Genomic DNA, 25,947 nt, shown 5'->3' with positions numbered 1-25,947 from the left:
AAGTGCTTCGAGGTGCTGGTCATGGCCCACATCAACTCGTCTCCCACCCTGCCTTGATCGCCTGCAATTTGCCTATTGACATAACAGGTCCATAGCAGATGATACATCCCTAGCTCTGTACTCATCCCTGGAACATCTGGGCAACAAAGACACCCACATCAGACTCCTGCTCACTGACCACAGCTCCAACTTTAACACCATTATCCCCTCCAGACTTTTCTAAATATCTATGACCTTGGACTCAGCTCTGCCCTCTGCAAATGGATCCTCAGCTTTCTGACCTATAGACCGCAATCATTGAAGACAGACAACTGTACATGCTCCACAACAACACTGGAGCCCCCCATGGATGTGCTCTCAGCCCCCTACTGTACTCCTATACACCCATGACTGTCCTTGCCAAATTCTGAACGAACGCCATCTACAAGTTCGCTGACGATACCACTGTAGTAGGACAAACAGGCCAAAATAGAGGAGAGATAGATGGCTTGGTGACATGGTGCAATGAGAACAATCTCTCTCAACATCAGCAAAACTAAAGAACTGACTTCAGGAAGGAGAATGCGCGCCCATCTACATCAACGGAACTGAGGTTGAGAGGATGAAGTTCCTCAGATTGATGATAACTGACTTGTCCTGGACTTCCCACGTAGATGCAGCAGTCAAAACAGCACACCACCACCTCTTCTCCCTCAGACTGCTCTGGAAATTTGGCATGCCCATGAGGACCCTCACCAACTTCCACAGATGCACCACTGAAAGCACACTGTCCGGGTGCATAACAGGTATGGTAACTGCTCTGCCCAGGACCTTAAGAAACTACACAGGGTGATGGTGCACAGCCCAGACAGGCAATCACAGAAGCCAAAACTTCCATCCATGAACTCATTTAAGATACAGAATCTTGAATGCATGCACCAGCAGGTTCGGGAACAGCTTCGTCCTGGCCATTATTAGACTGATGACTGGACTCTCTAGCCTCAAATAATGCTGGTCTTGCTAACACTGATCTCACCAAGCACACAACCTATACAATGTAACCTGTATAGCTCTAAGTCTTTTCAATGTGTACATCCTTGCTTACTATGATCTGCCTGTACAGCCTGTAGAAAAAGATTTATTGGCCCTTGTACCTTCAGTTTCCTTTGTTCAGATTTAATACCCGAATTTCAGCATGCATAATTTCACTCTCAAGTTTAACGTAAATCCTTATTATATTATGGTCACTATTTCCCAAAGACTCCTTTAAAGTAAGGTTATTAATTAGCCTTTGTACATTACACTTTACTAAATCTAAAACAGCTCAATTGCCCCAGTTAATTCTTCAATGCACTGCTCCAGAAAAGCATCTTGTACATAGTTCAGGAATTCATTCTCCACAGCATGGTGAGTGTTGATTAGGTTTACCCAGTCACCATCCATTATTACATGACCCATGTTACATGCACCTTTAATTTCTTGATTAAGACATGTCCACATTACCACTATTGTTTGGCAGTCTATAAACATTTACCAGCAATATTTGCTGTTGCTTGCAGTTTCGTAGCTCCGCACAAACTGATTTTACACACCGATGACATCCCTTAAGGGTGTTATCCCATTCTATTGTTTTCCTATCCTTCCCAGATGACAATTATCCTTGAATATGCGAATCCCAATCTTGGTCAACAAATAAAATGCATATCATACATTAGCTTCAAACAGGTTTCAAATTTTGAAGTTGTGAAGTATAATATACAGGTACTGCATAAGAGAAATGAGATGTTTGAATTATAAGAGAATTAAAAAAACTGGGGTAACTTCCATGATAAATGAGAGAATTAAAATTTTAAAATTAAAAAAAACTGATGGATGCAAATACTGGTTAATTAAGTACACCCACACAACCAAAACAATATAAGGAGGCTTTTTTGTTTAAAAACTTAAGGTTTACTGAGATACGAAATGCACCAGAAACCATGGCAGTTGTTTGTTAGACAGTTGCCATTATAAATTTAGACATTAACTCACAATCAGAATATTTAAACAAGATAGATAAATTTCAAAACCAGAATTGAACTAATCTATGCATCAGAATTGTCCACCCAGTGAGTTCCCCCTAAAGACTTGATCTTAATTGGTTATGCACACTCAGGAAATTGAACATCTGAAAAAGTGCATATAGACACACTTCATTTCAACTTACTTTGCACAAAAGTTGTTCTAATGATTATAACGGCACAATGGCTCAGTGGTTAGCACTGCTGTCTCACTGCACCAGGGACCCGGGTTCAATTCCGGACTCGGGCAACTTCTGTGTGGAGTTTGCACATTCTCCCAGTGTCTGCACGGGCTTCCTCCCACAGTCCAAAGACGTGCCTATCAGGTGAATTGGCCATGCTAAATTGCCCATCGTGTTAGGTGCATTAGTCAGAGCTAAACGTAGCGAAATGAGCCTGGGTGGGTTACTCTTGGACTTGTTGGGCCGAACTGCCACTCCACTGTTTCCACGCTATATGGAATCTAATCTAATCTAATAACCATTGGTCTGTGACAAAATTAATTTAGTTCATCATTTGAGTAACTTGAAATTTCCTTCAAAAACCTCTCAATTCACGCAATTGCGTTCAATAAGACGTCTGACATTCATTCAACTATGCACTTTAAAAACTTTTAAACGTCTTCCTCAATTTCTCTGACATCCCCGTCCCCTTCTTCACTTTGATCTTTGCCACTCCACTGTTTTCTTCCTCCACAGACCCAATGATCACATTCCCACTTCCCCAAGACCACTGGTTCTTCAGCCCCATTGATCAGCAAAATTTATTCCATTCTGTCAAAGTTGCAGTCTCTGCTTCTCCTTTTCCTGTAATATTGCTCATCACTTTATTGTGATCTTATCTACAGCTACATTACTCTGACCATTTTTACCCCTTCTTTTCTCCACCATCTCAGAGCCAGTGATAATCAATGTAGTTCAATAAGTGTCCTAATTAATCAAATAATTTTCTCTGCATTCAATTAAACTTGTCTTGACATTATCTCCTTTCTCAGTACTTTCTTTCGTAAATATCTATGAGCCCTGTCTGTGGTTACCCTTACTGGACAAAGTGAACAATGGAAACAAAATTAGTAACATTTACCAAATCACATCATACATTTAAAAAAAGGTATGGCCCAAGCAATCAACTAGGAGAACAATTATCCTGCAATATTTTCTAATATGTTTCATATTCATATGTTATTTGTGACTTCATGCATTATACATTCAATCTTTATTCCAAATCAAGTCCAAGACTTTGAGACTTTTAATAATTCTTTTTTGCACTCATTCATTGGGATGTTGGCATCATTCATTAGAATAGCATTTACTGCCCACTCCTAATTGCCCACTGGACAGTTAAGAATCAACTACGCTACTATGGATTTCAAGTCACATGCAAGCTAGACCAGGTAAGGACATCTCAAAAGGCATTAGATGAAACAGATAGGTTTTCTCATCGATCAACAAATCGCTTCATGGTTACCATTAGATTCCTAATCCCAGATTTAAACTGAATTCAAATTCTACCATCTGTGATGGCAGGATATGAACTTGGTTCCTCAGAACATTACAAGGATTTCTTGATTGATTGTCTAGCGATAATACCACTCGGCCATTGCCATTCACAAGGAACCAAACTTTGTGACTGCAGAAACAATCTAAATATTAAGCTATTTCTAGTTTGTCATTATGCTACATTGTTGAAAATCAAATAATTAAAGCAGTTACTACATTGCTGAGCTCTTAACAACAGCATTTCCTTTTACAACAACAAACCTGTTCAAGGTCTACATCATCTGCCAACTTCATGTTCTTTGTGTGAATCTGTAGAATTTCCAGTCGACCTGTAGCATCAGGAATGCCAATATCCACTTCTCTGTCAAATCGGCCTGTAGGTCAAATAATCAAGTAATTACTCTGCATGAATACACATAGATACGCACTTTATCCACATAAATGGAAGTTTCAACCTACCAAACCGTCTAAGGGCAGGATCAATGCTATTTGGTCGATTTGTAGCTGCCATAACAATCACATGAGCCCGTTGTTTCAAACCATCCATCAAAGTGAGCAACTGTGACACAATACGACGTTCCACTTCGCCATGAGTCTACAACGGTAAGAAATTTGCAAAAAATGGACAAATAAATTATCCAACATCAGTTTGGGCCATCCAGTAAACAATGGGCAAAGGGAACTTAAACTCATTCAATGGAAAGTTTGGTGACAGGACAAATAGCCTTACAAAAACTGATGTAATTGAGAGGCATGCAGCATAGATTTTAAAAACACTGCAAGGTAGGAAACAATTTTAGAATGAAAAGTAATCAGATTGGTGGGTGGTGATGGACTGTGCCTTAAAGCTTTTGTCTGCAGCTTGGGTTGAGGATACAGGAAATGATAAAAAAAATTCAGAGTAATAAACTTCATGCAGTGATAGCAGCAAACTATCTGTGGAATCAGACTCTTACAGTATATTACAACAAGCAAAAGCATATTGTGCACAAAGCACAAGAGAAAGGAATACAGTTAGGATGGGAAACAAAATTATTTGGCTCCAAGGAGGTTACAGAAAATAGGCAGTGGAAACTGGGTGACAAGCTGCTGGGGACAGTTTATAGTGGCTTAATGAGCAACTACCATGGGAGAAGAGGAGTAACAAGCAATGGGAAAAATTTAGTCTTAAGCGTCCACAATAGGAAGCAACTTTAGCCATATTGCCTCCCTTCTCCTTTACTTACAACAACTTCCTCCCTATTTCCCTACAACAAAACCTTCAACCCACTATTTGGGGTTCCATGACATTACCTGAAGCAATTTTGTCGGAAATGAAGTAAACAATTTTGGGAAGTGGGACACCACAAATTGGTCAGCAATCACCAACAGCTTGAGAGATGCTGGTGCCATTCTAATATTGGATGACAGCAATGGAAAGATCAGAAAATGCAAGTTAAACAAATTGTGCCAAGGTTCTTGCGCCCAACAAAATAAGATTTAAGAATGTTCAATTGAACTACTGCTTGGTGATCTAACTGTCATCCAAGTCAAACTTCAAAAACTTGAGCACATATTGAGGGCTGACTACATTCCAATACTAAGAAAGTGATTCAACTTCAAAAGGGTTATTTTTTCTCGTGATATGTTAACTAGATAGAAGAAATCAACCTCATGCTAATCAGTATTCTTAATAACTCAGATATCCCTCAAACAACATCCATAAATAAGATTTCTTCAAGAGAACGAGAAACCTCATTTTTGGCCTGGCAATAAGTGGCTGAGATCAAACAATCCAACTGGAGGCAGTTTAACAAATTTATTTGAGATTAAGGAAAACACAATACATGCTATATACAATACTTTCATTTATAAAGTCAATGTGACAAAGTTCCAACACTGGAGAATAGCAGTAATATTAGTCAAGTAATAAGGGACAGCAAATGTTATTTAAAAATGTCTTCAATAGAAAATTTAAAACAATTTGAAGATGAAGATCGTGAATTTTCAGAAGACACTCAAACTGAAGCCATTCTGGGGATGGCGGAATCTCAGAGACTTATAAAATTCTAACAGAACTAGATAGGGTAGATGCAGGGAGGATGTCCCCGATTGTGGGTGTGTCCAGGACCAGGGGTCACAATCGGAGGATTTGGGTGGACCATTTAGGATGGAGATGAGGAGATATTTCTGCATCCAAAGAGTGGTGAGCCCGTGGAATTTGTTACCACAGGAATTGTTGATGCCAAAACATTGAAGGTATTCAAGAGGTGGCTAGATATAGCACTTGGGGCGAACTGGATCAAAAGGTTATGGGGAGAAAGCAGGATTAGGCTATTGAGTTCGATGATCAGCCATGAGCGTGATGAATGGCCTCCTCCTGCTCCTATGTTTAATGATAAAATATTTAAGAGATATAGTTGATTACATTTAGAACATACCTTCTCTCTCTTTGGAGCAATGGCATCCAATTCATCAATAAAAATTATTGCAGGAGCATTTTTCTCAGCCTCTTCAAATGCTTTTCTCAGATTGCTCTCAGATTCTCCTGCAAGTTTGCTCATTATCTCAGGTCCTATTAAAAAAATCTTTGTAGTTAGCATATATTTAAAACAAACATTTATTTAACATTTTCTTCATCAACAGTGAAACTGTACAACGATGACTAGCTACTAAATGGTCCTCTGCACTATTGTTAGAGACTCTTTTTGCAGTTCTTTTGCTTGAATAAATTTCAAGAATTTATTCAAGCAAACAAATAATTGAACACCATTGGTATCTTCACGACTGCATTTTTAAAACAGAGATCACCAGTGAGTGATATGAGGGTACATTGCTAATCACTCCAAATACCCCTTTAAAGCAAACAACAAATCTGGATCACATCTTTCCCATGTTGCAATCAAATACAGTTGATTCTGATGTAACATGACAGTTCCATTCTCATGCAATCTCACGTTATAGGAGAATCGCACAATAGCCACACCATTTAAACTAATTGGGACCGGAATCACATTATAGCCAATACAAGGAAAGTTTATGTTCTACAAAGAACAATCTAATTTCTTCAATCATGTTAAAGCCAATTCATGTTGAAGAAACACACATTATAGAACTGAGTGTATGGAAATTAAGACTCCAATCAATAGGAAAGCCTAAAACAAAAACAGAAGTTGATGGAAAAGCTCAGCAGGTCTGGCAGCATCTGAGGAAAGAAATCACAGCAATTTCAATAGTAATTTCAATGCGAGTAGGCCACTGGATGACAGAGGATTCTTAGCCAAATTTGATCTCATGTTCCACATCCACTTTCCCACAATACTTGCAGCAGAGTAGAAATTGAACTATTTTGATTTAGAGCAGAGCATTACAGAGCACTCAAGCTTCATGCCAGTGTCATAATTTTAAATATGCTCAAGAATTTAGTCAGCTTTTGAATTAGACAGAATTAAGCGGACTGTCGCCAATACTGGAAGAAAGCGAGGACTGCAGATGCTGGAGATCAGAGCTGAAAAATGTGTTGCTGGAAAAGCGCAGAGGTCAGGCAGCATCAAAGGAGCAGGAGAATCGACGTTTTGGGCATAAGCCCTTCTTCAGGAACGTCGATTCTCCTGCTCCTTTGATGCTGCCTGACCTGCTGCGCTTTTCCAGCAACACATTTTTCAGCTTTTGTCTCCAGCACTGACTCCTTCAAAGTTCACTGGGTCCAACACATTACTCTGCTGATTACAAGTTTGGTAACTGAGACAAATGCACAATGATATTATCCACAAAACCTGAAATAATTCCTCCTGAGAAAGAACACTTGATAAAATCTTGTCAGAGAAAGGTTGCAGTGGGAAGTCTGAAGGTAGCTGTCACAATTGCGGTGAAGTCCATACAGATTCCACCAACGTGCAGTAAGATATTATTAGATCATTAAAGCTCCAATAATTATGCCACATAATATTTTACTAAATAGCTATAGCTGAACAAACTGATTGAAGGCACTACTAAATCGTTAGATAAAAATAGCCAGGCTGCTACCATACACTTCATAAGTACATTGCTACAAATGCAGGAAAATATGAAGGTAATTTTTGAGATTGGCGAGTTAAAAATTTACATTTCCAGTCACTGGTGACAATCTCACCGATGCAGAAATAAAACTGGGGTAGATATCAAATACCTACTCAACACAAAGGCAGAGTTTAAAATGTTTAAAAAAGTTTTAAAGTTTAAAAATATTGTAAACAACGTAGCAGTTGATATAAAAATGAGAATACTAATAGGAAACTGAGGGATGGGGGAGACAAAGAGGAGGATCAATACAACACAATATGAAAAATAAGACTACAAAATTAAATCTCAAATAATACATTTGTTTCTTACCACCTTGCCTCTGGATATCACTCCTGAAGTGCACATAACATGCATTTAATGAAATCTTCAACTACTCTTCAGTTTCAGTTGTGTTTCAGATATAATCAATCATTAATTCCTTGCTGACTTATCATTCTTTCTAAGAAAACTTCATGCAAGTTTACACTTAGCAAAACAATACTGCATTACACAAAGCACTATGCTTCATCACGTTTAAACCAATTGACTCCCAACTTCATAACACTGGCACATATACCCCATAACAAGTAAATGCAAGCAAACAATTTCTATCATCTAGAATCTAGGCATCATTTTGAGTCCAAAGACATAGCACTTTATCCCTTCAACACAGATCAATATTTATGATTTTAACCTGAATAGAAAATCGTACCTTACCATTTATAAGGAAGAAAAACGCGCCAGTTTCATTTGCAACAGCACGTGCTATCAGAGTCTTGCCAGTACCAGGGGGGCCATACAACAGGATACCACGTGGTGGCTATTGGGGGAAGGAGAGAAGAGAGAGAGAGAAAAAGAGAGAACATAAACATGAGAAAACTAATATTTATTCTTTACAAATGAATGCCATGTGCAGTGTCTATCCTTGACTGAAATAATTTGCCCCTATAACTAGGGACAAATAAAATGCTGCCTCTTCTATGTATTATTTGGATATGGATAAGGCTAACAACATTCTGGGGTTACACATGACCAGAAATTGAACTGCACCAGCCATATAAATACCATGGTTACAAGGGCAGGTCAGAGGCCAAGAGTCCCACAACACACAACTCACCTGAATCTCACCCCCCAGAAAACCTGTGCATCATCTGCAAGGCACAGATCAGGAATGTGATGTAATACTACCCACATGTCTGGATGAACAAAGCTGCAACAAGTTGAAATAACTTTATACCACCGAAGACAAAGAAGCCCACTTGACTGGCATCACATCCACACTTAATCCCACTATTGCTAACAATGAGTAGCGTAGTACATATCATCGACAAGACACATTGCAGACATTCAAAGTTCCTCAGATAGCACCTTCCAAATCCGCAATCCCTACCATCTATGTTGGCAAGGGCAAAGAAGAGCCAGGAGTGGACATGAGAAGTTGTTGGCAGATAGCATCAAGGAAAACCCTAAGGCCCTCTATAGGTGTATCAGGAATAAAAGAATGACTGGAGTAAGATTCGGGCCAATCAAAGTCAGCAGTGAGAAGTTGTGTGTGGAATCTGAGGACATAGGGGAAATGCTTAATGAATACTTTTCATCAGTATTCACATTGGAAATGGGTAATGTTAGTGAGAATACAGAGATACAGGTTACAAGATCAGATGGAACTGAGGTTGACAAAGAGGGGATTTTAGCAATTTTGGAAGATCTGAAAATAGAAAAACCCCTGAATAGAATGGAATTTATCCTAGGATTCTCAAGGAAGCCAGGGAGGAGACAGCAGAGCCTTTGGCTTCGGTTTTTATATCATCATTGTCGACAGGGGTAGTGCCAGAAAATGGGAGGATAGCAAATGTTGTTCCTTTGTTTAAGGAGGGGAGTTGGGACAACTTGGTAATTACAGGCCAGCAAGCTTTACTTTGGTTGTGGGTAAGGTGTTAGAAAAGGTTATAAGAGGTAGGATTTTTAATTATCTGAAAGGTAATAATTTGATTAGGGATAGTCAACAGTTTTGTGAAGGGTAGGTTGTGCCTCACTAATTTTATTGAGTTCTTCAAGAAGGTGACAAAACAGGTGGATAAAGGTTGAATGGTTGATGTGGTGCATATGGACTTCAGTAAGATGTTTGATAAGGTTGAAGGTGATTTAGTGGTTTGGATCAGAAATTGGCTAGCTGAAAGACGACAGGGACAGTGGTTGATGGGAAATGTTCATCCTGAAACTCAGTTACCAGTGGTGTGCCGCAAGGATCTGTTTTGGGGCCACTGCTGTTTGTCACTTTTATAAATGATGTGGATGTGGGCGTAGAAAGAGGAGTTAGTAAATTTGCAGACAACACTAAAGTAGGTAGAGTCGTCGATAGTGCCAAAGGATGTTGTGGGTTACAGAAGGACATAGATAAGATGCAGAGCTGAGCTGAGAAGTGGCAAAGAAGTTTAATGTGGAAAAGGTAGAATATGAGGTAGTTCACTTTGGAAGAAATAACAGGAATGCAGAGTACTGGGCTAATGGTAAAATCCTTGGCAGTATAGATGAACAGAGAGATGTGTGTCTAGATGCACAAATCCCTGAAAGTTGCCACCAGGTTGACAGGGTTACGAAGACGACATATGGTGTGTTAGCATTTATGAGTAGTGGGATTGAGGTTCCGAGCCACGAGATCATGCTTCAGCTGTACAAGACACTGGTAAGGCCGCACCTGGAGTATTGTTTACAGTTCTGGTCACCGCATTATAGGAAGGATGTGGAAGCTTTCTAAAGTGTCCAGGAGAGATTTCAGAGGACACTGTCTGGTATGGATGAAAGGTCTTATGAGGAAAGGCTGAAGGAATAGAGGTTGTTTTCATTAGAGAGGAGAAGGTTGAGAAGTGACTTAATTGAGACATATAAGATAGTTGAGGGTTAGATAGGGTGGACAGTGAGAGCCTTTTTCCTCAGATGGTGAAGGCTAACACGAAGGGACGTAGCTTTAAATTGATATGTGATAGATTTAGGACAGACATGAGGTGTAGTTTCTTCACTCAGAGTAGTAGTGGCATGGAATAGTTTGCCTGCAACAGTAGTAGACACGCCAACATGAAGGGCATTTAAATGGACATTGGACATACATATAGATAATAATGGAACTGTGTAGGTTAGATGAACATCAGATTAATTTCACAGGTCGGCGCAACATCGAGGGCTGAAGGGCCTGTACTGCATTGTAACGTTCTATGTAGTGGAATCATGGTGTTTGGAAGTGCTGTAAAAGAAGCCTTGGTGAATTTCTGCAGTACAATTTGTGAATAGTACACTATGTCATAGATACTACCAAGCTTTTAAAATAGTGCTCAGCTGTACCCATCCAGGAAAACAAAAAACATTTCATAATACTACTGACTTGGGGCTTAAAAGCGGTGGTGGGGCTTGTATTTGAATCTGGCACAGACTGATGGAATCAAGATCTCATTTGTCCAATATCAGGGTTTAAACTCAGCACATAATTACACAAAGGTGTGGGCACATCAGATGATTTCTGAGGGTCACTAAGCATTAAATGAAGACAAATAAATTATAGTCCAAGGGAAAACTAGCCAGAAATTTAAAAACAGATAGCAAGAGTTTCTACAGGTAGCTGAAAAGGAAAAGTGGAAGTCAAGTGGCTGTTGGTTCTCGAGAGTGAGAATGGTAGATTTCAAGTAGATAATGAAATAATAGCAGTTGTAAAGAATAAATATTTTGGTTGTGTCTTCATTAGAGAACATAAAAACATTCCAGTAATAGTTGTAAATCAGAAGGTTGAAGGAACAGAGGAACTTGGCAAAAGTATAATTATTAGGCAAGAGGTACTGAGCAAACTGATGGAGTCCTGGGTTAAGTCCTTGGATCCTGAGGTTCATCCTTGGGTCTTAAAATAGGTCACTAATGAGATGCGTTAGTGTTCATTTTTCAACGTTCGGGAAAGGCTCCATCTGACTGGAAAGTAGCAATATAACCCCTCCATTCAGGAAGGCAGAAAACAAGAAACTAAATGCCAGTTAACTTGAAGCATTCATGGCTGAGGTAGACAGATTTTTATTCCGTGAGAGAATCAAGGATTATGGGGATAAGGAAGGAAAGTGGTGTGGAGGTTAATCAGAGGAGCCAGTATCTCATTGAATGGCAGAGCAAATTCAATGGGCTGGATCGCCTAGCTTTCCTCCAATATCTTAAATCTGTCATTGGAAGATATTAGAATTGATTATCAAGGAGCTTCCAACTGGGGACTTGGAAAAACTCAAGGAAATTGGAAAGAGCCAGCATGATTTTGAGAAAGGGAAATCAATATTTTTGATTTAACCAAGTTATTAGCAGAATTTGATGGACTAACAATTTTTGACATAGCACAAAGTAGGAGCTCACTCTGTACTGGATAACATATTAGCATGGATGGAAGACTAGTGGCTGAAAACTGAATCAGTTATCAGTTCGAAATTTCATATTGACAGATTTCTGCTCACCAGAAAGATGTATTAAGGGATGGGGGAAAAGATAGAAATAGATTACAGATCAGCAGTTATTTCATTGAATCTAGTTCAGACAGGAGTTGAATGATTTATCCTATTCCTATGTTAGAACTAATAGCACGAGAAACACTTCAGTATTGTTATCAAACAAGCATAAAAATCAGGAAATACTGCAGAAATTCAGCAGATGTCAAGCATCTGTGGAGAGAGAGAAAAACAGGTTTAACATTTCTCCAGCATCTTTCTGCTTTTATTTCAGATTTCTAGTATCCAGTGTTTTGTTGCGTCAAAAAGGTACATTGTTCTGACACGTGCAGCAGTTGAAAAACATCCAAAGACTCATTTTGATAAGGCAAACCAGAGCAGGACCTAAACAGACAATGGTAGGGCTCTGTGGAGTGTTGCTAAACAAAGAGACCAAGGATGCAGGTACATAGTTCCTTCAAAGTAGAGTTGCAGGTAGACAGGGTGGTGAAGGCAGCATTTGGCACACTTGCCTTTATTGGTCAGTGCATTGAGTTTAGGAGTCTGAACATCACGTTGTGGCTATACAGACCACTTTCAGAATACTACATTCAGTTTTGGTCTCCCTGTTTTGGGAAATTTGTTAAACTTGAGTGGGGTTCAGAAAAAATTTACAAGGGTGTCACCAGGATTGGACAGTTTGAGGTAGATTGAAAGGTTGAATAGGCTGGGCGTTTTTCCCTGGAGTGTCAGAGGCTGACAGGTGACCATATAGAGCTTTATAACTTCATGCAGGGCATGGATAGAGTGAATAACCAAGGTCTTATTCCCTAAGGTAGGGGAATCCAAAAACAGAGCATTGGTTTAAGGTAAAAGGGGAAAGATTTAAAAGGGACCTGTGGACAACATTTTCACACAGATGATGTGTATGGAACGAGCTGCCAGAGGTAGAGATGGCAAGTACAATTACAATATGGATGGGTACACGAATAGGAAAGGTTTAAAAGGATATTGACCAAATACTGTCAAATGCGACCAGATCAGTTTAGAATGTCTGCTCAGGGCAGACGAGTTGGCCCAAAGGGTCTGTTTCTGTGCTGTATAACTCTGACTCTATCATTTTATCCCTAAAGGGGTTTGTAGTAATCTTGCTACATTAGTAACCCAGAGGTCCAGGCTAATGTTGTGGGGACATGGATCCACATCTCACCTTGGCACCTTGTGGAATTTAAATTAGTAATGCTGGAATTGGAAACTACTCTCAGTAATGGTAACGCTGGAAATAGCGCCGATTGTCGTAAAAACCCACTTGTCTCAGGCAATCATGGATGGGCGATGAATGTTGGGATTTAACAGCAATGCCAGTGAAAGAATAAATTTAAAAGAAAGATTCTGAACAAGATAACTTTCAATAAAGCAGTGGTTCAAATCAAATTGTACCTGGGAATGCCTGGTGATTGACAGAAAATGACTGATTGGTGAATAGCTCCTCAGGAGTTATGATGTGTCATGCTGTTCTACCTTGGTGTGTACATCAATCTATAATTCCATCTCTTGATGTAACATTCCCCAATAACAGCCACATTTGCTCACTTACTTTTGCTTGTTATTGAATGGTAAATTTGCAATAGGTAAATCGAATTTTCGAAAGCTAAGACAACATATTATTAAAAGTGACTTCAGGTATTTCATGAATCATGGAGGAAAACAAAATAACCTTTCCTGTCCTTCTGAACTGTAGTCCAGTGGGAGTCACAGCAAACAATGTAGGACACAGAACTTTGGAAACATGACCTGGAATAAAGCCCAGGTCCCGGGTGCTGTGAGGCAATGTTAACCACTGTGCCCCCTCATGTTTATGCTGCATAACTAAATCAACCAAATGTAAAATTAAACATAATTTGAGACCTAGTTTAGTGCCTTTATAGTATTGGAAAAGAATTGACTTAAACATTTATGGTGGTTCAAGGGATAGCATATCATTCATTATCATAGAAATGAGTACAATATTGCCTTGACCTGATCATTCTACCTTGCTATACTTAAAAGGACCACTGTTCAAGATGTTGGTCAGGCCACATTTGGAATGCTGCATTCAGTTCTAGTAACCCTGCCATAGGAAGGATGTTATTAAACTGGAAAGGGTACAAAAAAAAATTAGAATGATGTTACTGGGACTAGAAGATTTGAGTCATCAGGAAAGACTGAATAGTCTGGGACATTTTTTAACCTGGAGGGTAAGAGGCTGGGTGGTAGATAAGGCAAGTAAGTCAAAGCCTTTTTCCCAAGATAGGGGCCTGCAAAACTAAAAAGCATAGGTTTAAGGTGACAGAGAAGAGAAAAAAGAGAGACCAGAGGGACAACATTTTCCACACAGAGGATGGCACAAAGGAAGTGGTAGAAGAGAGTACAATTAGAGCATTTAAAAGACATTTGGACAGATAAATGGATAGGAAAGGTTTAGTAGGTATATAGGCCAAACACAGTCAAATGGGACTCATTCAGTTCAGGAAATCTGGTCAGCATAGACAAGTTGGGCTTAAGTATACAGAAACAATACTTTAAATTATCAACATTTTGCAGGCAGGGTTCCACAAGAATAGGTGCTGAGCCTACAATTTTCTTTTAAAACAATTGACAATGATTCAGATGATGAAATGGGGGCTGAAAGGATTAAATCTGCACATGAAACAAAATTAGGTAGGACACGGTTATGCAAATGACATAACAAGGATTTGGACAACTAGGTTACTGAATTGGAAAAAGTCTTGTAGATGGAGTGGCTAAAATGTGAAGTTGTTCACATTGGGAAGAAAATAAAAGATATGGTATTATTAAATGGAAGATGATTGCAGATTGGAGTTGTAAAGGAATCTAGATTTGGTCCACAAGTCAGAAAAAGAATACAGATACAGCAGGTTTTTAAAACGTGGCTATTGGAATTCTATCTTTTACTAGAAAGGGATTGAACACAAATATGAGGATGCTACGATTGTAAGGCTCAGTGAGACAACATCTCTTGTGTTGCGCAGCTTTGGTTATTTATGGAGGGATATAATTGTCTTGGAGGAGGCTCAGAAGAGATTGATTTGAGGAAAAATAGTCAGTCTGGGCTTGATTTCGTTGGAGTTTAGAAAATCAATGGTGACTTTCTTGAAGTTTAAAAAAAGATCCTCAATGGTCTTCTCAAAGGAGATGTGGAAGGCGTGTTTACACTTGTGGGGCGTTAAGAACAAGAGCACACTTGTAAAATTAAGGGTTCGTCTTTTAGGTCAGAATGACAGGAAATTTTTCCATAGTTATGTGACTTTGGAACTCTGTGCCTCAGAAGGCGAAAGCAGCAGGATAATTGAATAATTACAAGGCAAAGATAGATAATTTTCATTGTGGGCATGAGGAATCAAAGATTTCAGTCGAGGATATGGAATTCATAACAAAAAAATCAGCCGTAATCTAACTAAATTGCAGAACAAATCTTGGAGGGCTAAATGGGCCACTTATGCTGCAATCTCATACTGCTCCATCTCAGATGCATGCTCCAAATGTTTAAATTTGGATTCTTGCATTTGTCCAGATGAGTGCAAAATGCAGAGTTTCAGCAACATGCCTATCTTTTCAGTAATACCGAATTCAATGTATTTAACAAAATGTAAACTTTTGAAAATTTCTTTTAAAAGGCGTTTTAACGTACCATCAAATAAAGGAAATTAAAGAAGAATAATGTTGATTCTCTTACCTTGACACCAATCGCTTTGAAAAGGGCAGGATGACGGAGAGGCAGCTCCACCATCTCTTTGATCTGAGCAAGCTGTTTTCTGCATCCACCAATATCATCATAACCAACTTCATTTAAAGATTCTTCCTCATCCTTCAAGTGAAAAAGAAATAAAACAATTTAATTGCCTTTAATCATTGGGGGAAGTGGTGGCATTGTGGCATTATGCCTGGATGAGGAAGCCAGAACCCAAGCTAATGTTCTGGGCTCACTGGTATGATCTCACCACTGCAGATGATGAAATCGGAATTCAATAAAAAGCTGGAATAAAAAATTGCTAGTCTAATGATTACATAACCATGTTGTGAAAAGCTATCTGGTTCACTAATGGCCTTTAGGGGAGGAAATTTTCTGCTCTTACCTGATCTGGCCTACATGTGACCCAAGGCCCACAGAAAAGTGGCACATTCTAAACTGCATCTCTGGTTAATTAGAGATGGACAATAAATTTTGGGCCAGCAATGCCAACATCCCTTGAACAAATTTTTAAGAAAAGCACAAAACCTCATATCCTCGAGGGTACAAAAGGAATAATTAGCTGTTCCCTGCATACCCTGAAATAATTTTGAAGCTTTCCATGTAATATTTCTGAGTCTTACTACATAATTATAGTCATCTGAAATAAAACAAAACATTTCTGAATATTTCAGAACATTTAACTATGAAAAATATGCGTTATCACTCCTGTGCAATAAAGACATCCTTCTGCAGTCTTCTCCCTATATACCAAGATCAGATAACCAGACAGAAAATATATATTGTCTACAAAGAATTATTAATTCAATCCTTTTTCCTTTCAATTTTCCTTTGGTAAATGAGAAATTAAAAAAAAGAAAGGATTCCCAATGTAAAAAAAAGTTTAAATTAAAATCTATAAATTGATTTACCTCCATACCTTATAATGAGGAAAGATGGTTAGTCTAGGCTCGTTTTTACTGGAGTTAGAAGCAGTTGCGTTGAGAACACCTTTTTGTGTTTCAACATGAAGTGTTTCACTCCTGACATTTAGAGATCAGTTTACTGAAAATTTAGATTTATCTATAATTACTAAAGGCATTTTATTCTCTCGTCTAAGAACTGTTGCTCACAATGACATTGATAGAGGGAATACCATGAGGATGTTTCCTCTTGTGGTGGAGAGTACAACTAGGGGATACAGTGGAAGAATAAAGGATTTTCCTTTTAAATGGAAGGAATTTTTTTTTTTAAAGATATAAATCACAGAGGGCTGTTCATCTATGAAATTCTCCTCTCCAGAAATCAGGCGAGATTGAGTCATTAAATTAATGCCTTATTTCTTGTCTATTCATACATCTATCAAGATGCTTCTTAAACATTGGCACAATATCCAGCTCCATAACCTCTACTGCATTCCAGGCACTTACCACCATTTTCAAAAAAAAACTTGCACCTCACATCTCTTTTAAACTTATCCCCTTTCGTCTTAACGCATGCCCACTAGTAACCAACATTTGGATTGGGAAAAAGACTCCAACCGTCCATTCTATCCATGCCTCTCAATTTTGTAAACTATTTTGGTACCGTTTCCAACGTTTCCACTTCGTTCTGGTAATGTGGTGACAAATTGTATACAGCATTCCAAATCTGGCTCAACTGAAGTTCTACACAGCTGCAATGTAACTCGCCAATGTTTACACCTTATGCCCTGACCGAAGACAACAAGAACACTAAATGACTTCTTGACCATCTTACCAGCTTCTGTTGTCACTTTCAGGCAATCTCTGTGCCTAGATACCTCTAAATTTTGATGCTAATAAGGGGTCTGCCATTTAGTATTACTTCTCTCCTGCATTAGATCTTCCATAATGCATCACCTCACATGTGCCCGGATAAACCTCCATCTGCCATTTTTCCACCCGAGTCTCCAGGTTATCTATATCCTGCTGTATCCTCAGGCTATCCTCCTCATTATCCATAGATCCCCCAATCTGTGTGTCATCTGCAAACATACCAATCAGGCAATTTACATTCTCTTCCAAATCATTTATATATTACACAAACAACAGCGTCCTAGCACTGATCACCACAGAACACCACTGGTCACAGATCTCCAGTCACAAATATACCATTCTTCTGTCTTCTGTGATTAAGCCAGTTCTGTATCCATCTTACCAGCTTACCGTGGATTCCATGTGACTTCACCTTTTGTATCAGAATTGAGAGTGTGGTGCTGGAAAAGCACAACACGTCAGGCAGCATTCAAGGAGGAGAATCAATGTTTTAGGCATAAGCCTTGCATCAAGAATCATTCCTGATGATTACGCCCAAAACTTCGATTCTCCTGCTCCTGCATCTGCAGTCCTCACTTTCGCCCACCATTTGTATCAGCCTGCTCTCTCAGTCAAAAGCCTTGCCAAAGTCCATGCAGACATCTGCCTGCCATCAATCACCTTTATCACTTCCTTAAAAATACACTTTCACTTTTGAGATACACAACATTGCCCTCACAAACCCATGCTACCTATCGCTAATAAGTCTACTTTTTAAAATTCATTTGTGGGACATGGGCATTGCTCGCCAGACAGCAATTATTGCCAGTCCCTAGTTGCCTTTGAGGTGGTGGTGAGCTGTCTTCTTAAATCGCTGCAGTCCACCTGCTTTATTTCACCCCAAATGTGAGCAAATTCTATCCCCAAGAATCTCCTTCAATAATATCCCTACCACTAAAGCAAAGCTCATCAGCCTGTAATTTCCCGATTTTTTTCCTTGTTGGTTTTCTTAAACAAAGCAACAAATTGGCTAATCTCCAGTTTTTTGGGATGCCTTCTGTGACTAAAGGGGATACAAAGATTTCATACGAGTCACCAGCAATTTCCTACCTGCCTTCGTCAGCATTCCGAGGCAGATTCTCTACTTAATGTCTTTCAAAACAGCCAAAACATCCTCCTTTCTTATATTTTTATGCCCTAGAATACCAATATACCACTCCTGTTACTCACCATGTGTTTCTCCTAAGTGAATACTGACACAACGTATTCATTTTGGTCCTCATCCACTTCCTTTGGCTTCACGCATAAAATCCCTCCTTTGTCTTTGAGTGGACCTATCCTTTCCCTCACTATCCTCTTACTCCTTATACATGTCTAAAACACATTGGGATTTTTCTTTATCCTGTTTGCCAAAGACATTTCATGGCACCTTTTAGCTCTCCTGATTCTTTATTTGAGTTCTTTTCTGCAATTTTTATATTCTTCAAGAGCTCAGTCTTCAGTTTCCTCAGAGCGAAAGGGAGGACTGCAGATGCTGGAGATCGGAGTCAAGATAGAGATGACGACCGGGGGGCTGCAGTGAAAGAAGGACTGATGAAGGGCTCCTGCTCAAAACTATTTTCCTGCTCCTCGGACGCTGACTGGCCTGCTGTGCCTTTCCAGCACCACTCTAATCTTCAGCTTCCTCAACCTTATGAAAGCCTCTCTTTTTGAATAAGCTCTCAACTTCTGTCAACCAAAGTTCTCCGAATTTTGCCATCCTGCTCTTGCACATTCACAGGAACACATTGATCGTGAACTTTAATCAACTGGTCTTTAAAAGATTGACATTCTGGATGTGGATTTACCTTCAAACAGCCATTCTACATTCTCCAATTCCTGCCTAATGTTGTGATAGTTAGCCTTCCCCAAGGACTACTCTTATCCTTAAAACTTAGAATTACGATCACTGTTCCTGAAATGCTCTGTCACCATGTGTTTCTCCTAAGTGAATACTGACACAACGTATTCATTTTGGTCCTCATCCACTTCCTTTGGCTTCACGCATAAAATCCCTCCTTTGTCTTTGAGTGGACCTATCCTTTCCCTCACTATCCTCTTACTCCTTATACATGTCTAAAACACATTGGGATTTTTCTTTATCCTGTTTGCCAAAGACATTTCAATGTCAATCACCTGGCTGGGCTCATTCCCCAATACCAGGTCAAGTACACCATCGAGTTCTAGTCCGAGTTGGACTATTTACAGTGTTTCAACAAACCATGTTGGACACATCTAACAAATTTCCCGCCCATCCAAGCTCTTGGCACTAAGCGAGTCCCAATCAATACTGGGGAAATTAAAAATCACCCATAACAATCCTGTATTTTTTACATTTTTCTATAATTAGTTATCGCCTCGTCCATGATGGAGCAGACTCAAAAGCCTGAACACCCTATTCTTGCTCACAATCATATTTCTTATGGTCAATCCCACACATAGTTAACAGTACCTCTCGTTTGATGGGTTCACCCTCACAGTGAATGACTGTGTCTGGAGCAACTATACAGTATGGGCTTGGATCAGTTTCCACCACTTTGAATTCCACAGCCCGCATTCCACCACGGACCAGGAAGATATCACCTTGAAGATAAATAACAAATTAGTTAAACACGATATTTGCAAAAATCAACAAAACATTGAGAAAAGTGAAAAGATTTTGGAAATGTTTTCTCAGTAATTCTCATCTGGCTATCACAAAGTCAAAGGAACTATTAAGTACAACAGGCAAGACAAACTACTCAGAAAATTAAAAGTTTCAAATATACTTTCAAGGTCAAACTGCAAGTTCACCTTTCCTGATTGGTCGATAAGCCTCCAGGAAATATGGCTTGAGGTAAACTTCAAATAAATTTCCAGTAATGCCCTCAACTGTGTCATCAATGGGTAGTACATGGATCCGTTTGCCATACTTTACATCTGGGCATGGTTGAATGCTGAAGACAAACAGAACACACTTGAAATTTGCAAAATCACAGTGAATTGTGCTTCACCCTTCACAGAAAAATAACCCTTATCTTACACAGGATGACATACATTTTACTGTAAAGAAATAGGCTATTCAATTTAATCAGTACATGCCACAGTTTTTGCTCCATTTGTATTATTACCACTTTTTATCATTACCACCTATTCCTTTCTTCTTCAAATGTTTGCCCAGATTCCCTTAAATCATTCAAACTATTCACTTTGCCCTGTGGTAGTTAGCTCTACATTCTTAACACAATGTCAAGAACCTTTTTTCTGAATATGCAATTGGATTTCTTGATGACTATATTATATCAAAGGCCTCTAGCTATGCTCTTCCACACCAGCGCAAACATTATCTCTATATCCATTTTACAAAAATCTTTCATAAGGTTAAACACCCGGAGGTCACCCCTTCAACCTTCTTTATTCAAGCCAATTTAATCTTCTCATCGTGAAAATTATCCAGTCAACATTATTGTAAATCTTCTCTATACCTTCATTACTGTTATTGTATTTTTATTACAAGAAACAAGAGTGGCATGCAATACCCAGCTGAGATCGAACTACTGTTTCATAGAATTAACCATAACTTCTTTGTGTGTGTAATATTATATATGTGTGTGTGTTTTGGCTAATCAAGAAAAGCATCCCATATGCCTTCTTATCCACCTTCAGGGATCGGTGAACATATCGTTTCATTCTTCGCAATATGTTATGATTTATTACATATCACCATGCACTGTCAGCATTCCCCAAATGCATTACCTTATATTTTCTAGACTGAACCTCATCTTCCACTGCTCTGATAATCTGACCAGATGCCAATGCTACCTTCCTGCAATCTACATCTGTCGTCTTCTTTGACCAGAGTCAATTTTGGTACTGTCTCCAAACTTTTTAATCATACCCTCTACATTTCAAGTCCAAATTATTAATATGTATTATAAAAGGCTATGGACCTGGTACTGAGGGCAGTAGAAACACAATGGAAACGGGATTCTTGACACATTGATCATTATCCTTTACTTTCTGCCCATGGAGTAAATTTTCAACCAACTTGCCACTTTAGTAGTATTGGTTTTTACTTTCAAGACTTGTATGCCATCAAAAGTTAAAATTCATATAAATCTCAAATGTACTACTTCCATCTACCTTGGTTGTTACCTTTTCAAAACAATCATTTTAATCAGACTCAACTTTCTTAACAACTCAATACCGGTCTTTGATTAAAGGTTTTGCCTACATGATAGTTTATCCGGTGTTAAAACATTTTTCCAAAAATATTCCAATCAAAATTATGTTATACAACATTAGCTGTGCTATAGACCACTGTAACCTCACCAGCAGCCAGACATTGAATGTTGTTATCCAGAGGCACTTGTCTTCAACAGCCAAGTATACACTTCATCCACACACACGGATTTATCCACTTCTAAAAAGTGTTCAAACCCTTAATACTTACTATCACTACATGAATTTAAGCTGCTATTTCACACAGCTCCTGATTGAAATGTCTGTGGTGTCCCTTTCTTTTATGTAAGGAAAGTAGAACTAGATACAGAGGAACCTCAATTATCTGGCATTCAATTAACCGAACAAAATACTCCCCAGCCATGTCTTTTGGATAATAGAGGTTCCTGTATACAGCTTGTGTGCATAGGTTATTTTTAATATCCCTTTTAGGACCCAGATTCTCTTTAGTGATCGCCTTGTTTTCTTTATATTTTCTATATTGAAAAAAAAATATTTTCCTCAATTTTTGAGCAACATATACTAACGTTCATTCTTTGCTTTCCTAATTCTCTTTATAATTTTATTTTTCACACTTTCCCCACGTTTTCAGTAGTAAATAATCTTCATTATGTCATGAACTTCTTTTTTATTATTTCACCGCCTTTGCATCCATTTAAGTCCAGGGATCTGTGGATTAGTTGGTCCTTTCCTTTTTATGAAACGTACTACACTAAACTCTCACTTTCTACTTTACATGCCTCCCATTAATTTGACATGGATTTACCTTCAAATAGTTATTGCCAATTCAATTCAGCTAAATGGCATTTCAACTTGGGAAAATCTAATTTTGCTAAGAACTTTTATTTCTGGTCTAATATGTCCTTTCCAAAACAAATGCTTACCTCACAATATCACCCAATCTCACTCTCAGGTTGTTGCGCACAACCCTGTTCATGCGAACCTTCTCATCAGAACAAGTATCATCTGATAGAACAATACAAACGGTTTCGCGTCTCTTCTTTCCTTTCAGCAATACTGTATCACCTCTGAAAAGCTGCAGTTCATCCATCTTTGCCTGTTGAATTATGATAGATTTAAGCTCAATAAATTGGAGACAATCACAAAAAATGTATACCTTTACCAGATAGCCATGCATTATTCAAGGTGAATACAATATGATCCTGTTGCAACTTGAATTGTACAACAAGGACAAAATGGGAAGCAAGGATTTGCAGAATATTCTAAGAATTCCACCCCCAAAAATAATTTCTTTAAAATCAGTCCCTAAAAAGTTGTTTTAGATTTCAGAAAAGGGATTGGGAAAATCCATTCTTAAATACTCACTTTTTTAACATGGCTACTGATAAGAAACAGATTTATGAAATTGACACTTTGCTTTTGATTTGTTAATTAAAACTAGTTTGCATGTAGCACACAGCAAAATGTTTTAATGAAACAAATTCTGGATTTATTTTTATCTCCAAAGTGGAAGACTCCAGAGGGTGCATACCTTTTTATAGCAAAAAGGTACAACTCTTTGCAACATCAAGTGTCTATAATTGTCTGGAGCTACCTGCAAGAACTGGCCAAATGACAACTGCAAATCCCCCAAGATGATGAACAAATTTTGCTATCAAGCATAAAAATGTTTAGAACTCGGATAATGTACAAGATATTGTTTCTATAGAGGATAAGCATCCCAAGGACTGGTTGGATCAAACACAGTTTTGTGCTGTGATTTCAGTATAAATTTTACAACTTGATAAATGGAGTCTTTTCAACTAATAGATACAGCCCCCATAAACTCTAATCTTGGATTTCTCAGACAAGCATAACATTCCATCTGAAAATAGTAAAGGCAGTTCAAATGCAGAAAATGATACTGACGTAAAGTGGTGTTTTGATGTTTTTGAAAGTTGTTACAAATCTTATCAAGTCAGAAGTAGGGTGTTGAGTAAATAATTCAAGGGCCAACCGATTTTCAAAGTACATGTATGGCTTAATTGATACAATTTTTGAAAAGTAATGCATCAGCTGATGACTTTCAATTTTTGAATACTTATTTTAACTTCATAAACAATATAAAGTCAGCCATTTGACTTGCCAACTCTCTGCAAAAACAACTCAGCCAGCCTCATTCTCTTGCCTTTCAATGTAAATTACAATTGTTTCCTTCTCAGAATTCTCGTGTTTCAGACCCAAGGTGTCAAACAGTCTATTTCATAACCTAACTGATTTAAAATGAAGAACTGAAGGCAACCAATGTCCTTTGCTCTGAACTCTTGCAAAAAAAAAGGAGAAATTTCTCCCTATATACTTTGTCCTGATCCTTCATGACATTGAGCACCTCTGACAAATCTCTCCCAATCTTCTGAGGAAGACAACCCCAATTTCCCAAATCGAATCCCATGACTGAAGCCACCCATCCATAGACTGATTGAGAGTTTGCATTTCTGCTTGGTATATTTCTAACCTACAGAAAATGTCTTATAGCTTCAGTTATAATTTTTAAGAATATAAAATTTGAGATTTTCATGTGAATCAGCAATAGAACTGAGCATGTAGAAGTACATGTCAGGCAAATCATGTAACCAGATGTCATTATTGCAATTCCAGCAAGCTTCAGATCAAAGAATTTTAAACATGTGAAATTACTTTACAATCTAATTTGTTTCCATTTAAATAATAGCTGCAGCACAATTTCTGAACAGCTTTTAAAAAATAAGCACTGTTTCAATAATCACTTGGAAGAAAGTGAATTTTCCACTTGTAGATATTTGACAGAGCTATTGAAACAAAAAGTGAAATATTTGACACCATTACAATAAATTCACTCCTTCGTGTAAAATATTTTATGTATTTGGGAGTGGGTGAAACAGTCATGCATCACTTGTCAGTATCAATCAGGACAGAGCATTTCACACCATGTTTTCTTTGGCAGCTTTTCATTCATATGCAGAGTCACTGAAACAGTGCTTCTTGAAAATGTTTACACATTTCTAATTGTTGTGGTTCTGTTCGCCGAGCTGGGAATTTGTGTTGCAGACATTTCGTCCCCTGTCTAGGTGACATCCTCAGTGCTTGGGAGCCTCATGTGAAGCGCTTCTGTGATGTTTCCGCTGACATTTATAGTGGTTTGAATCTGCCGTTTCCGGTTATCAGTTCCAGCTGTCCACTGCAGTGGTCGGTATATTGGATCCAGGTCGATGTGCTTATTGACTGAATCTGTGGATGAGTGCCATGCCTCTAGGAATTCTCTGGCTGTTCTGTGTTTGGCTTGTCCTATAATAGTAGTGTTGTCCCAGTCAAACTCATGTTGCTTGTCATCTGAGTGTGTGGCTACGAAGGATAGCTGGTCATGTCATTTCGTGGCGAGTTGGTGTTCATGGATGCGGATCGTTAGCTGTCTTCCTGTTTGTCCTATGTAGTGTTTTGTGCAGTCCTTGCATGGGATTTTGTACACTACATTGGTTTTGCTCATGCTGGGAATCGGGACCTTCATCCTGGTGAGTTGTTGTCGGAGAATGGCTGTTGGTTTGTGTGCTGTTATAAGTCCTAGTGGTCGCAGTAGTTTGGCTGTCAGTTCAGAAATGTTTTTGATGTATGGTAGTGTGGCTAGTCCTTTGGGTTGTGGCATGTCCTCATTCCATTGTCTTTCCCATCGGCATCTGTTGATGAAATTGCACGGGTATCCGTTTTGGCGAATACACTGTATAGGTGTTCTTCTTCCTCTTTTTGCAGTTCTGGTGTACTCCAGTGTGTTGTGGCCCTTTTGAATAGTGTCTTGATGCAACTTCTTTTGTGTGTGTTGGGGTGGTTGCTTTCGTAGTTCAGGACTTGGTCTGTGTGTGTGGCTTTCCTGTATACCTTTGTGGTGAATTCTCCATTCGGTGTTCTCTGTACCATCACGTCTAGGAATGGGAGTTGGTTGTCCTTTTCTTCCTCTCTAGTGAATCGGATTCCTGTGAGTGTGGCGTTGATGATCCGGTGTATGTTCTCTATTTCTGTGTTTTTATTGATTACAAAAGGTGTCATCCACATATCTGACCCAGAGTTTGGGTTGAATTTGCGGTAAGACTGTTTGTTCTAATCTTTGCATTACCACTTCTGCTGAGTCCAGAGATGGGTGAGCCCATGGGTGTACCGTTGATTTGTTCATATATTTGGTTGTTGAATGTGAAGTGTGTTGTAAAG

The 25,947-nt window shown here is 38.7% G+C and overlaps 1 protein-coding gene across 1 annotated transcript in view; it reads right to left on the bottom strand.

Annotated features, from left to right (window-relative positions):
* Positions 1-25,947, bottom strand: part of vcp (valosin containing protein) — a 79,212-nt gene that overhangs the window by 35,927 nt on the left and 17,338 nt on the right. Inside the window, exons 3-10 of the mRNA XM_087989506.1 lie at positions 22,656-22,828; positions 20,344-20,486; positions 20,003-20,133; positions 15,743-15,874; positions 8,276-8,378; positions 5,959-6,092; positions 3,998-4,133; positions 3,800-3,912 (exon numbers count right to left, since the gene is read on the bottom strand). Of these exons, the coding sequence (XP_087845632.1) occupies positions 3,800-3,912; positions 3,998-4,133; positions 5,959-6,092; positions 8,276-8,378; positions 15,743-15,874; positions 20,003-20,133; positions 20,344-20,486; positions 22,656-22,828 (1,065 nt within the window). The remainder of the gene's footprint in view (positions 1-3,799; positions 3,913-3,997; positions 4,134-5,958; positions 6,093-8,275; positions 8,379-15,742; positions 15,875-20,002; positions 20,134-20,343; positions 20,487-22,655; positions 22,829-25,947) is intronic.

The sequence above is a fragment of the Chiloscyllium plagiosum genome, unplaced genomic scaffold (assembly GCF_037043375.1).
Source record: "Chiloscyllium plagiosum isolate Xiang-an unplaced genomic scaffold, Cpla_swu_hap1 HiC_scaffold_1, whole genome shotgun sequence".
Taxonomy (NCBI): Eukaryota; Metazoa; Chordata; class Chondrichthyes; order Orectolobiformes; family Hemiscylliidae; genus Chiloscyllium; species Chiloscyllium plagiosum.
The sequence above is the reverse complement of the archived record's forward strand: the minus strand, read 5'-3'. Positions and strand labels throughout refer to the sequence as shown.